We start from the raw sequence: 12,497 nt of genomic DNA on the forward strand, positions 1-12,497 counted from the left end.
TTATCACTCTATCGAGCACAAACTGTACCCTTCCCTCGCCGGATTTCACGCCGTCGGCCAGGGAGTGTGAAGTCACTTATAAGCTTGCCTTGCCATTGTAATTCATGGACAGTGCCTTATATATTATCGTGTTTGAGGAATTTTATGATCATATAAATTTGTTGCAATAGTCTATCTTGATTAGTTAATTAATTAGGATATATTTTAGTAAAAGGTGGATTCTGCCACCTCAACGGTTCTACACAGTCACCTTCATAATCATATGTGAAAAAGTAATCGAAAAATTACAATTAACTACGATAGAGGAAGATATTATCTCGGCTTCACCGAAAAGTTAATTAAGATATGGACAACTTGATGTTGTTGTAGGTGATAATTAATGATTCATATTTGTTCCGATGCAAAATTATTTTTGGGTTAATTTGTCCTACTTGATAGGTTTGTGGAAAACATCCATGGGTTGACCCGCTTCCATAAAATTGGATAAATCACTTTTAGAATTAATCAGATACATGAATTATAATTAATATATATATATATATATATATAGGAGAAAATAAAAAAATAAAAAAACTTTTGAATAATATAATGATAAAATATGGTTAGATACTAATAACCATCCCAAGCACATAAATAAAATATTTCATATATAATAGTATTTCAGAAAAATTATTAATCAAATATTAAAACTTTTGGACACTTAATTAAATTATAATTAAAATTTAGTTAAATATTAATATGTACTGTATAATATTTAAAATATTTGGTAAAGTAAATAACTATAATATGCATGATTTTAAAAAAAAGGTACTTAAGTTTTGATTAGAGTAAGTGGAGTCCAAATAAATATAAAATGAATTATTTTTTAAATATTTTCTTTCTTGAACACTTAAAATAAATTATTTTTAAGATCGTTAAAGGTGGGACCTCTCCGGGACATTAATTAGAAAACAAATTATGTTATTTTCTTATTTTTAAATTATTTTAAATATGACATTTATAAATCAAACATCTAGCTGGAATAGCTCAGTTGGTTAGAGCGTGTGGCTGTTAACCACAAGGTCGGAGGTTCAAGCCCTCCTTCTAGCGCTTATAAAAAACCATTTCCTAATTTTGTTTGTGATAAAATTAAATAGTATATCATGACTAATCAGTATTTTTATTATTATTCAAAGACGTGACCTCCCTTGAGAAAAGAAGACAAGTGACAATGATAAGTGAAAAATATATGAAAATAGATGATCTTCCAAATTAATTAAAGTATAAAAATTAAAAAATCTAAATTATTAAAATAAAATACAATTCATTGTTGACTGTCGTGTCACTTAGAGCACCAATTTTACCCACGAGTTTAGTCTAAATAGTTTTTTTAGACTAATGTGGTCTCCAATCTCATCTAATACTTTAGGTCTCCCATCTCATCTAATATTTTAACCCTTCTAGTGGAAAGTAGATAAGGCAGTAGTTTACTTTCACAAACTTATCTTCTATATAATTTTTTTTATTGAATTTTGTACAAAGGTTAACTTTAGTATGGGACAATAGTTCTAGAATGAAAAACAAATAACATATGGTTTATGAACTAATGCATGATTCTCACAAATTGTGAAGTACTTAGATGACCTTATACATCGAAATTCTCAGTCACTCCATAGAATCTTTTAGGTTTTCAAATTTGTGAGTGGACCCCCAGTGTGATTTCTCTTTTGTAGAATGCTCCTTAGCTCCTTAGGTTTTCAAAGAGGCTCAGAGTTAGAATACATTGTTCTATTATTCCTCGCAGTTTGGAAAATTTAATCAGCTAATCCTCTCACATCCTTTGTAGAACTTGGGTGGATGGAGAATAGAATAAGCTGCTCAAGATTTGTAAAATTTAAGAGCATTTTGGCAATACTAATCCTCTAAGCATTCTGCAAATAAATAAATGAAACGATAAACTTAATCAGGAAGCATGAGTAAAACTATCAGAATAACGTGTGGAACTGAAAAAGAAAATTGAAGGTCTACATTTTAACACCAAAAGAGCAGCTAGTGCCAGTAAATCAAATCTGGGTAGGTAGTAAAATCTGTGGGAGGGTAGTCCCACCCACATCTTAACCTTTACTCTTCTGATCTAAGAACTATCGACGCAGATCTACAACTTATCAATGCACAAACCACTAAAGCTTTTCTTGCTTATCATTTACAAGCGGAAGTAGCTCCTTTTGACTGCGAGGTGTATGAGGTGTTCCGGGAATTGCAGGCTGCTGAGAGAGCTTGTGCCTGACGTATCCATAGAACGTGCAGCCTAACAGAGTCACGGCACATCCGAATGCATTCATAACAGAGATTGGATTTCTGAAAATAAGCCATGAAACTAATACGGCAACAGCAACCTGGGGTAGGGTGTCTTCTTTTAGAATTAGACAATGAAAGGAAATGCAAAGAAACTCATGTGAACATGAAAGTTTAACTCACTTTGAGATTGCCGGCAACATTGAATGTCACAGCTGTAGTTGAATGTATGACGTAGAAGATTGAGAAGTTAAGACAAAAGGCTGAAACCCCTGAGCCAAAAATGATGAGCAATGATGAAAATATAGATTCATGAGTGTAGAACCAGTTAACCACTCCAGCTCCTTCGAGTATCAATGCAGGAAGAGACAGTATCATAGTTGCGAAAGGTGCCATATAATACACCGTGTTTATGCTACAACAAAGACAATGAGTTAAGATGATTGACCAACAAAAAAGATAGTTGTGTATATATAATATCTTAAATTTTGTAAATTAAACAATTTTGACAGTCTGCCTTAGCACCATTCATTTAACACAAACTTTGAAAAACAAGTTAATCCACACGAATCCACAAGCTTATAGGTAAGTTGCATGTGAGACAAAATCTTTGTTGCTTAGGTCCAATTAAAATGTGATATTTTCACAAAAATAGTAAGCTAAGTACAATTCCCTGTTTTATTTATTTCAATTGTCACAAAGTGAAAAAAAAATTGAAATGATATTAGAAAAGGATGTGTTAAGTGAAATAGACAAAACATAACATCTCCTATTCCAGTTTTTCCCTTTTTCTTTTCTTTTTTGTTTCTTGTATGCACATGTGTCAGAGTGTGTGTGTGTGTGTGTGTGTTTATATGAAAGCAAAGCCTATATGGGTTAAGGCAAGCCTATATGGATTAAGGCAGATTTGCAACCCAGAACCCCCTGGAAACAACTTTTGATGTCTTTACCAACTCAGTGGCAGGCATCTTCATGAACATATGATTTATTTATAGATAAACTATCTAGAGATAATACTTGGAACAAGTGATGCAGTGTAGTTTTGTTGAATGAAAATAACATCCGATCATTAAATCTGATAACCTGCAACATTTATAATTAGAATTCAGCATACAACAGTCACTCTTAGCAGAAACATACAGCAGAGAAAAAATGTAAAAAAGTCGAAAGCCTATACAATTTATCTTTAAACTCCGGCTCTCAGGATCAGACACTTCATTTAACTACAAAAAGAACATCGAGTACCTGTCAAATTTATATCCATGAAGAAGGGACTCTGCTAGAATTGTCTTTGTTGATGTAGCAAGACAGCCAAATAAGGCAGCACAAAATCCAAATGTATTGAAGCTAAGCTCTGTTATGGATGTCAGAAGAATCCCCCCTACAATGGGTACCAATGAAGCCCATATGCGCCAGTCAAAAACTTTTCTCCATACCAACCACTGCAAAATGACTGTAAGTGTATACAAAAATTAGTAAGATGCTTGTAATTACATTCATATAGAATATTATGGCATAGAGCACAGAAAACCAACCTGTTGTTGCAGGAGTGAAGGATTTAATAGTCTGCATGAATGAAACTGGAATAAACCTCAAGCTCACATTTCCCAATACAATATTAATGCAAAATACAAATGACATTGGGAATATCCTCCTCCAGCGGTCTTCAGGTTCAACCTCAATAAGGGGTTTCATCTTTAGTAACTCAATCACAGTATATGCTCCAATGGCAGAGCAGATGAAGTGGATGCATGATACTGTCAGAGGAAACTTAAAATCTAGATTCTGTGAAGACAGATATGAATTTTAGAGCCAACAACATAAACAAATAAATAAAACACAGAAAGTCAAATTGGAGAACAAGTACCCTTATACTAGCTGTATCAGGCCAAGTACTATCAGACTGATTTTCTTAATGGTGACTTGCAACAGTACAAATGAACACTGACAAACTTGGAACAAGGCATGGCAACAGTTTGGGTGCCCCATTTTTTTTCCAAATCTGAATCTGATTAAGTGCCCACTAGTTACTACGAAGTCATGTTACATGGTAGTGATTAGTGGGCAATCTGATTAAGTGTGTGTTGCCATCCTAAATTACTTATGGCTTGTAAAACAATCTTAGGAGTAGAATGTGAAGCCAAATAAGACTGAAGGCAAAATAGCTGGATAATAGAGAAGCGTGATGAAATATATTTAGAAAGTGGATGTGAATTAATGCATTTGTGGATAAATTTATAAAAAGCAGTAGGTGAAAGCAATAGAAAGATCCAAATAGAAGGGTGGAAACGAGACTAGCAATGGTGCGAGAAGAAAATGGGCTCTAGAGAAGTAGGAACGAGAAGATTGAGTAAGGACGGGAAGGACCTTCATAGACTCGAAAGTAGGTAGTGCGATAGAAAATAACAGTGTAAACTCAAAGTGTTTCACATCTGCACACACAAAGGCTCATAATAACTCGGGGGGGGGGGGGGGGGGGGGGGGGGGGGGTTGTAACCCCCTTATGCGGAAAAGACAATGAGAGTAACCAAGAAAAATAAACTTAATGGTATTAAATGACAACTTTTCTCTGGAGAAAAGAGATAAATAAAGCAAGCAAGTCCAAATACACAAGATGGAAGCAAATAAAGAGCATAACAAAGAACAAGGAACAAATTGTAAATGACATTGTACCAAGAACTTAACACGAATTCTCATCTGATGTAATAGTGTACAAGCTATCAGAACTAAATGTCTATTTTTCCTCTTAGCAATATCATTCTATTGAGGTTTATACAAGGAAAAAACATTGATTGATGGATATTCTAGATAGCGAGAAAGATTAAAGGATGCAGATAGCAAGAAAGATTAAAGGATGCAGATAGCAAGAAAGATTAAAGGATGTGAGAAAAATATGCCTTGGCATTGTCACTGCTCAAAGACTTAATACAAATTCCAAATTGAGTTCTTATTGTATCACAGAAGAAAGAGAAAATATATTGAGTTTAGAATGTTCTTTCAATAAAAAAGTTATAGCATTTTACAAGTAATCATCAATGAGGTAACAAAGGATTATACACAACTTAGATCCTAAGTATTAGAGTGTATAGAGGGAAAAAATGCACAAGAATACTTGAGATCTTGGGAGGAAAGTGTGATCAAATATACTTTTCTAATTGACAAGACTCACTTAAGTTTATGAAGATTGATAAGACTAAGGCCATCTTTTGTAAATTCTTGTGGCTAGGATGTCCTAGACAACTACCGAAATGGAAAGATGTCGCCATTAAAACAAATGAACATGTAACATATTCAAATAATATAATCCTTGAGATTCTTGCTATGTACTAATTGCTCGCCCAATCTGCAAATCCAAAGTGGAAATAGAATCAAATGTAAAGGTTACTGGAATGGTAAAGAAGGTGTAGCAGTGAAGAAAGTGGTAAAGAAGGTATAGGAGTGATTTGAGCAACAACCTAAATAGATGAGGGTGACATGTTTGTTAAAGCAACACTCCTATGATGAGATGTAGGTTTAAGGATCCAGAAAAAGGAGATATTACCAAACATCTACTCTGAGGCTCTTGAGTCTAATGACAAGTGCTCAATCTAGCAGTCTATTTTATGAAAAAAGTAGGATAAACTCCATGAACCAATGATAACATATAATGCACCCTTAACAGATTGCCATGTAAGGAAGCATTGATACTCCTCAACAGGTGCATTAATGTGGATCTAGCCATAAGGGGCTTGCTACCACGAATACCTTCATGAAGAACTTCTTAGACATATCCATATTGATGGGAAATGTTGATTTCTGGTATAATAACTCCCGTGACGAGGATATATAAGTCCCAATAAACTTTAAATTTAATTTATGGCAACAAAAACTAAAGCTATAAGAAGGAAACCAGTGAGCTACAGTACGAGAAGGGGAAGAAATTGCACAGTCTAATCTAGAAATGCAGATCTAGAAAACTGAAGAAAGAAACACCCAACAACAACACCTAATTTGTTTCAAAGTTGTGTGTGCTGTAGTTTTAAAAGGGCATGGTTTTAGATCTAGTTCACTCTGCACCTTCTAATCAAAACTTTTGCATTAAATGTCGATATAAGATTTTAAAAGCACTTTATTGACTATATATTATTTAACTTGACCTGTTATCTTTTAAGCATTCTAAAATTTTCAATTTTGTCAAGAACTGTTGTAAGTTTTTGTAAAAACTCAAAACAAAACCCCTCTTATTTATTTTTAAATTTTATTCTTAACAAACGTGAGATCCTCTATTAAGAGATCAACTGACTTTGTGAAAGACAGAATAATTACTTTCCATTTATGTTTTGAAGCTTAAGATCTCTGAGGACTACTATAGGGCTTCGCACTACTTGCAATTGATAGAGAAATAAGCACTTTATTGTATCATGGAGTGTAGATCTGGACAAACTTGCGTGAGGTTAGAAACTCTCCTTAGGATAGAGACTACTTGCCTTCGGGTTTTATCTCTTCAATCTTTCTCCTTCAATTTTTTCCCTTTTTTTTCAGATTGTTGGTCATTATATGATCTGTATTTATTTCTCAACAGAGTCATTGGATTTTATGCAATAGATCTAACGGAGTAGAATTAACCTAGCATTTTGATGAACCCATGCTTTCCTCTTACAAAACCACCAGATCCAGAGAGAAGATGGAGTAATACAGTCAGATCCAGTTAAAACACTCTTTCTAACCACAGATCAATGTAACTGTACCCCTATAACGAGCATATAAGTACATAAATTCCACAAATTCATAACCTGATACAACTTTAAAGCGCGAAACGGAGGAATGGATCCCATCCCCAACAAAGAACAACCGAAATCATAAAAGCAAAACTAAAAACTCGACTTGCTTCCGCTCCAGAAAGACAAAAAGAAATACATCTATGAATCAATCTAAGAAAGAAAAACACTGATGAGAAAAAAAGGAGGAAACATAACGGAATCGGAACGAAGGAATCACACCTGAAATATCCACTTATTCATGATGATGACCGTGACATTGAACACCCACCACTGAAGGATCGACAGCACTGCGCGGACCGTCGCCCAATGCGACATCTTAGCCTCCTCCATCCCGCCCCCTTCAAGACTGAAAGCCCTCAGCTCGATCCCCGCCGCCGCCGAGATGGCCGAAGGATCTGAAGGACTTAAGGACGGCGACGGGGCCTCGTACCTATAAATCAAATTCCGAACGCCACCTCCTCCTCCGAAGTCGAAGCCGCAGAGAGGAGAAGAAAGATCTCGAGGCGAGACGTGGAGGAATGGAAATGAAATCGTCGAGCGTCAATAAATAGCGTCTCGTAAATTTCAATTCACACCCTAACATTATTTTTTACCCTTTTCTTTATTCAAATTTAAAATTATCGAATTTTCTCGTAATTTTGTAAACCACATTTTCCCCTCAATCTCATATTAAATATTTAATATATACCAATTGGCATCATTTTTATTTAGCAATATTTTTTCAATCAGTTAAAATTATAAATCAAAATTGTGAGACACCATTACTGAAAAAGAAAGAAAGAAAAAAAAAAGAAACCCCTCTGAGCTCTTCACTAGCTCAAGAGAAGGTAAATTACAAAAAATAACGAGATATTTTTACTTTTCATTTAATAATAAAAAATTTAAAATATAATAGCATTTTTTTATTATTAGGCCCATGTTACATTGTTCATTTTTATTATTAGTGTGTTTTTTTTCCCTAAAGGGCGTATTTAATTTCCAAGATACTCTTTCCATCTATATTTCAGCTCTAAGATTTGGTTTTATCAAACAATCGAACAGAACTAGATTAAGAAAAATAATAAAAATTTAATTATTTCATTAAGAAATTTTATACAAAAGCTATTTATGATTTTAAAACATTAAATTCATGATGATCTTTTAAATTTATCTATTTTTTTATTTTAAAGTTTTAATACATTAAAAAATTAAAAATATAAAAAGGTTAACCAAAACAATTTTTATTTTTATTAATATTATTTTAATTCTTTATTAATTTTTTGTTGTATTTTTTTAAATTTTTATTAAAGCTTTAAAATTAAAATAAATAAATAAATTTAGGAGATCATACTTTTTTTTAAAAAAATAAATTTTTAAAGCCATTAATGACCTTTGTATGAAATTTTTTAATGAAATAATTAAATTTTTATTTTTATTTTTGATCTGATTCATTCAGTTTAATTCAATTTTTTTAAAAAAATTAAATTTTAGGACTGAAATATATCGAAAGGGTAGTTTAGAGATTAGTGGGACTTTAATAAAAATCAAAGGTGCTTTTTGAGAAATTTAAAATTTTGAGTGCGCCGGAAAATGCGGCAAAAGAATGGTAGTAAATTGTTTGAGATTCCTCGAGATTCATATCTCGTTGGTCTATCTCTCTCGCCGCATGCAATCTTGGAATTGTAGAGTCGAATATGCTAGCGGATATTCCCCCAATGCATTGCGCTGCCTAAGCCACAAAACGATGAAACAATACAACTTAGTGGTCCAGGTGAGGTGGCATGGACCAATCAAATAGTAGGTGGTGGAAAGAGTGCGTTGAGAAGACAACCCACCCACCTCATTCGAGCTTTAACTTCTTAGAAAACTAAATAAGGGTACTGAAAAGGAAGTACCCTTATTTTGGGCCTTGGGCCTAAAAATTATGGCCTTTATAATTTAATAGGATATAGATCTCAACTTTATCATGAAATATTCCATGGATATTTGCTCTAATCAGTTCTTCTTCGTGTGTTAGTAAACAATCATGACGACTACTAGGATATATTATATTTCTATATCAATAATTAAATTATTTTTTTAAAAAACTATAAATTTGTAGTTGATTGCACAATAGGTACATAGTGTAACTTACTAAAATTCCTTGTTCTTATCTATTTTCCTTTGTTTTTATATAAGATCAAGTTGAGTTTTGATAAGTTTCTCTGGGTACCCATCGCATTTAACTTGAGATTATCCATATTTATGTAATGAAATGGACACATATGAACAAAACTTTGGAAATAAAATTAAAAATATTCATTGGGATGAATACAAAATTGCTAGATGAAATTCAAGCGTGATGAGGAAAATTTACCCTATTTATCGACTTTGTATGGATACTTGATTACTTTGTGCTACAGCTAGGAGTTGTTACCTTCATCTATATAACATTTTTGATTTTTAATTAAAGTTTTATATTTTAAAATATATATGTTTATAAAAGATTTTATAGTGACTAAATTACCTTATAATAAGTATATAATAATTTTGAAAAAAATACTTATGGTCATTTTTTAATTAAAATTTGAGTTTAATAGAAAGATACAACCTGTGTACATTTTTTTCTTAATGATAAATAAAAAGGCATTTTAAGCCTTTCTAAATTTATATAATAATTCGAAGATCTTATTTTATTTTATTAGGAAAAGTTTCATGTGACTATTTTTTTCCCAAAATAAGAAAGTGACCTCACTGGTCGCACCATTTAAATCCCCAAACTCCGTTAGCGTCTTCTTCAAGCGACGACGGCCAGGTACGGGAAGCAGAGGAACCACGCCTTCGCCGTCTTTGCTTTGCGGAATCTGTCGACCGATGGCAGTGAGGAAGCACGAGGAGGCGGAAGAGGGCGTCGAGAGCGGAGGGCGGGGGCAGTTGGTGGCGTCGGAGCTCAAGGAGCTTTGGGCAATGGCGGCTCCAATCACAGCCATGAACTGCCTAGTCTACCTGCGAGCGATGGTGTCGGTGGTCTGTCTGGGTCGTCTCGGCCCTCTCGAGCTCGCCGGTGGAGCACTCTCCATCGGCTTCACCAATATCACCGGTTACTCTGTTCTCTTCGGGCTCGCCTCCGGCCTTGAGCCGCTCTGCTCGCAGGCCTACGGGTCGCGTAACTGGGACTTGATCTCCCTCTCGCTTCAACGCGCCATCTTGCTCCTCCTGTTCGCCGCCATCCCCATCGCCTTCCTCTGGGTTCGCCTCGGGCCCATCCTGGTTGCTCTGGGGCAGGATCCCGCCATCACCGCGTCCGCCGCTACGTACTGCCTCCACTCCTTGCCGGACCTCCTCACGAACGCCCTGCTACAGCCACTCCGCGTCTTTCTCCGCTCCCAAGGCATCACCCGCCCCATGGCCGCTTGCACTGCCGCCGCCGTACTCCTCCACATTCCCCTCAATGTCCTCCTCGTCTTCGTCCTCCGTCTCGGCGTCCCCGGGGTCGCCCTCGCAGCCGTCATCACTAACCTCAACATGGCTGTATTCCTCCTCGTCTACCTCCGCGCCTCCCGCGCCTGCCAGCTGACGTGGCGCGGCTGGTCCCCCCGGGCGGCGCTCTGCGGCCTTACCCCCGTCCTCCGCCTCGCTCTCCCCAGCTGCCTTGGCGTCTGCCTCGAGTGGTGGTGGTACGAGATAATGACTGTGCTTTCTGGCTACCTCCCCGACCCCACCACCGCCGTCGCTGCCACCTCAGTCCTCATACAGACTACCAGCCTCATGTACACTGTCCCCATGTCTCTCGCTGCCTGCGTCTCCACCAGGGTAAGCTCAGCTTCCTTCATATATTTCCGGGATCCCCTGCTTCTTCGGTGTTCCGGCGATCCACCGCCTTTGTTCTTCAGCTTGCTTAACCTCGTTCGCCACATTTATTTCGTCTTCTCGGTTTCTCTCCTCTTGTGATATTACACTCCCAACGTGCAATGACATCTGGGAATCGATGCATCAGGTGGGGAACGAACTGGGAGCGGGGCGGCCGAAACGGGCGAAGACGGCGGCGCTGGTGGCTCTCGGATGCTCCGCGGCCATCGGCGTGTTGAACGTGGCGTGGACGACCCTGCTCCGCTCGCAGTGGGCGCGGCTCTTCACGACGGATGCAGCCGTGCTGCGTCTCTCCTCGGCCGCGCTGCCGCTCGTGGGGTTGTGCGAGCTCGGCAACTGCCCGCAGACCACCGGCTGCGGCGTGCTGCGCGGTACCGCGCGACCGTCCGTTGGCGCCCGCATCAACCTGCTCTCCTTCTACCTGGTCGGCACGCCGGTGGCCGTGGGGCTCGCCTTCCGCCTCCGCTTCGGCTTCGGCGGGCTCTGGTACGGCCTCCTCACCGCGCAGGCCGTCTGCGTCGCGCTCATCCTCGCCGTCGTCTTTCTGCGCACTGACTGGGAGGTGGAGGCCCTGCGCGCCAAGAAGCTCACCGGCTCCGCCAACGTGGAAGTCGTCGCAGCTCGTTCGAATGCGGAGGAGATGCGTCAACTAATAAACAACGCCGATGAAGAAGCAACTGATCGATAGAAGAAGATGAAGTCAATCACAAATTTTGCGTGACACGCAATCCGCAGCTGTACCCTTGATTTAACAGCTGTGGACGTGGACAGAAACACAACTCAGTTGCTTTTAGGAAGTTGAAGGTGACGGAGACGGTAAGGAAGCTTTTGGGCAGTGGGGAGAGACATAGTTGTTGTCTTCAGGCTGTATCGCAGTGTTTTTAAAACCCGATTATCCTTATCTTTTAGATAAAACCAGCTGAGATCAACCAATTAATTCAATCGAACTGAAAGTGGCAACCCTACGGATATCGATCGCTCTATTGCGTATGGCTTTTGAAAGTTGGAATCCAGGCAATATATACTACAATAACCATTTTCTCAATTTCAGCAATATATAACTCAGTACATGCGAGTCCAAGGATGCACACTGTAGCTTTTCTTGAGAGTTCATGGGGAACATGAAAACAAGCCAAGTACAAGGACAAGCTACAAATTAAAACCCCATGGAGGGCAGAGGGCCTCCCCTTCTGTCCCTTCATTGGCTGGCCTTCCTTTTGCAGTGCAAAAGCAGAAGGAATTGAAGGGCATCTCAGACTGCATAATTTGGTCCTTGTCCACGTAGTGCGTACGATGCACCATAACCAACAAAGGGACAGGGAAAGCATGAACCGGCTGCAGGCGTGGATCATTGCGTGCCTTTTCACTGTAGGGAGGGAGTAGCTTTTCTGGTCAGGATGATGAAGTTGTACGTTAGAATGAATCACTCTTTCAGATAAACTAACTTTAAATGCTATACTTAAGATATAACAATCTTCAACTTCAAACAAGAACATTCTGAATTTTGAATTTACAAATGTTTAAGATCTTATGATTCTCAGAAAGGAAGGAAGGGAAGAAAGGACACAAAGAAGCCCCAATGCTGCTAATCAATTCATCATACACAATCAGTTATCGTCTGAATCATTCCGGTCT

The 12,497-nt window shown here is 37.9% G+C and overlaps 2 protein-coding genes and 1 non-coding gene across 3 annotated transcripts; 2 read left to right on the forward strand and 1 right to left on the reverse strand.

Moving 5' to 3' along the window:
- Positions 1-1,015: 1,015 nt before the first annotated feature.
- Positions 1,016-1,089, forward strand: TRNAN-GUU (transfer RNA asparagine (anticodon GUU)). The gene has a single exon. It is a non-coding gene; the product is annotated as a tRNA-Asn (tRNA).
- An 863-nt stretch (positions 1,090-1,952) lies between these two features.
- Positions 1,953-7,537, reverse strand: LOC141837699 (UDP-galactose transporter 1-like). The gene is made up of 5 exons (XM_074725071.1): positions 7,254-7,537; positions 3,810-4,059; positions 3,520-3,727; positions 2,458-2,689; positions 1,953-2,375 (listed from the first exon to the last, which is right to left on the reverse strand). The coding sequence occupies exons 1-5, from the start codon at positions 7,362-7,364 to the stop codon at positions 2,160-2,162; spliced, it is 1,017 nt and encodes a 338-aa protein (XP_074581172.1). The 5' UTR covers positions 7,365-7,537; the 3' UTR covers positions 1,953-2,159.
- Positions 7,538-9,763: 2,226 nt separating this feature from the next.
- LOC141837696 (protein DETOXIFICATION 54-like) lies at positions 9,764-11,857 on the forward strand. Its single transcript, XM_074725066.1, has 2 exons — positions 9,764-10,805; positions 10,990-11,857. Exons 1-2 carry the CDS (start codon positions 9,867-9,869, stop codon positions 11,548-11,550), a joined length of 1,500 nt encoding a protein of 499 aa, XP_074581167.1. The 5' UTR covers positions 9,764-9,866; the 3' UTR covers positions 11,551-11,857.
- Positions 11,858-12,497: the final 640 nt, after the last annotated feature.

Source organism: Curcuma longa, chromosome 11 (genome assembly GCF_044706935.1).
Source record: "Curcuma longa cultivar G26 ecotype Majalengka, Jawa Barat chromosome 11, ITB_CL_G26_1.1, whole genome shotgun sequence".
Lineage (NCBI taxonomy): Eukaryota > Viridiplantae > Streptophyta > Magnoliopsida > Zingiberales > Zingiberaceae > Curcuma > Curcuma longa.

What these genes read in the sequence shown, in the direction of transcription:
- LOC141837699 (XM_074725071.1), bottom strand. Translation starts at nt 7,364, where the DNA reads ATGGAGGAGGCTAAGATGTCGCATTGGGCGACGGTCCGCGCAGTGCTG. An exon ending in CATGGATATAAATTTGACAG is followed by an intron (nt 2,690 to 3,519) that starts GTACTCGATGTT and finishes TCTTTGTTGTAG; the next exon opens with CATAAACACGGTGTATTATA. An exon ending in ATGTTGCCGGCAATCTCAAA is followed by an intron (nt 2,376 to 2,457) that starts GTGAGTTAAACT and finishes ACCCTACCCCAG; the next exon opens with GTTGCTGTTGCCGTATTAGT.
- LOC141837696 (XM_074725066.1), top strand. Translation starts at nt 9,867, where the DNA reads ATGGCAGTGAGGAAGCACGAGGAGGCGGAAGAGGGCGTCGAGAGCGGA. An exon ending in CTGCCTGCGTCTCCACCAGG is followed by an intron (nt 10,806 to 10,989) that starts GTAAGCTCAGCT and finishes TCGATGCATCAG; the next exon opens with GTGGGGAACGAACTGGGAGC.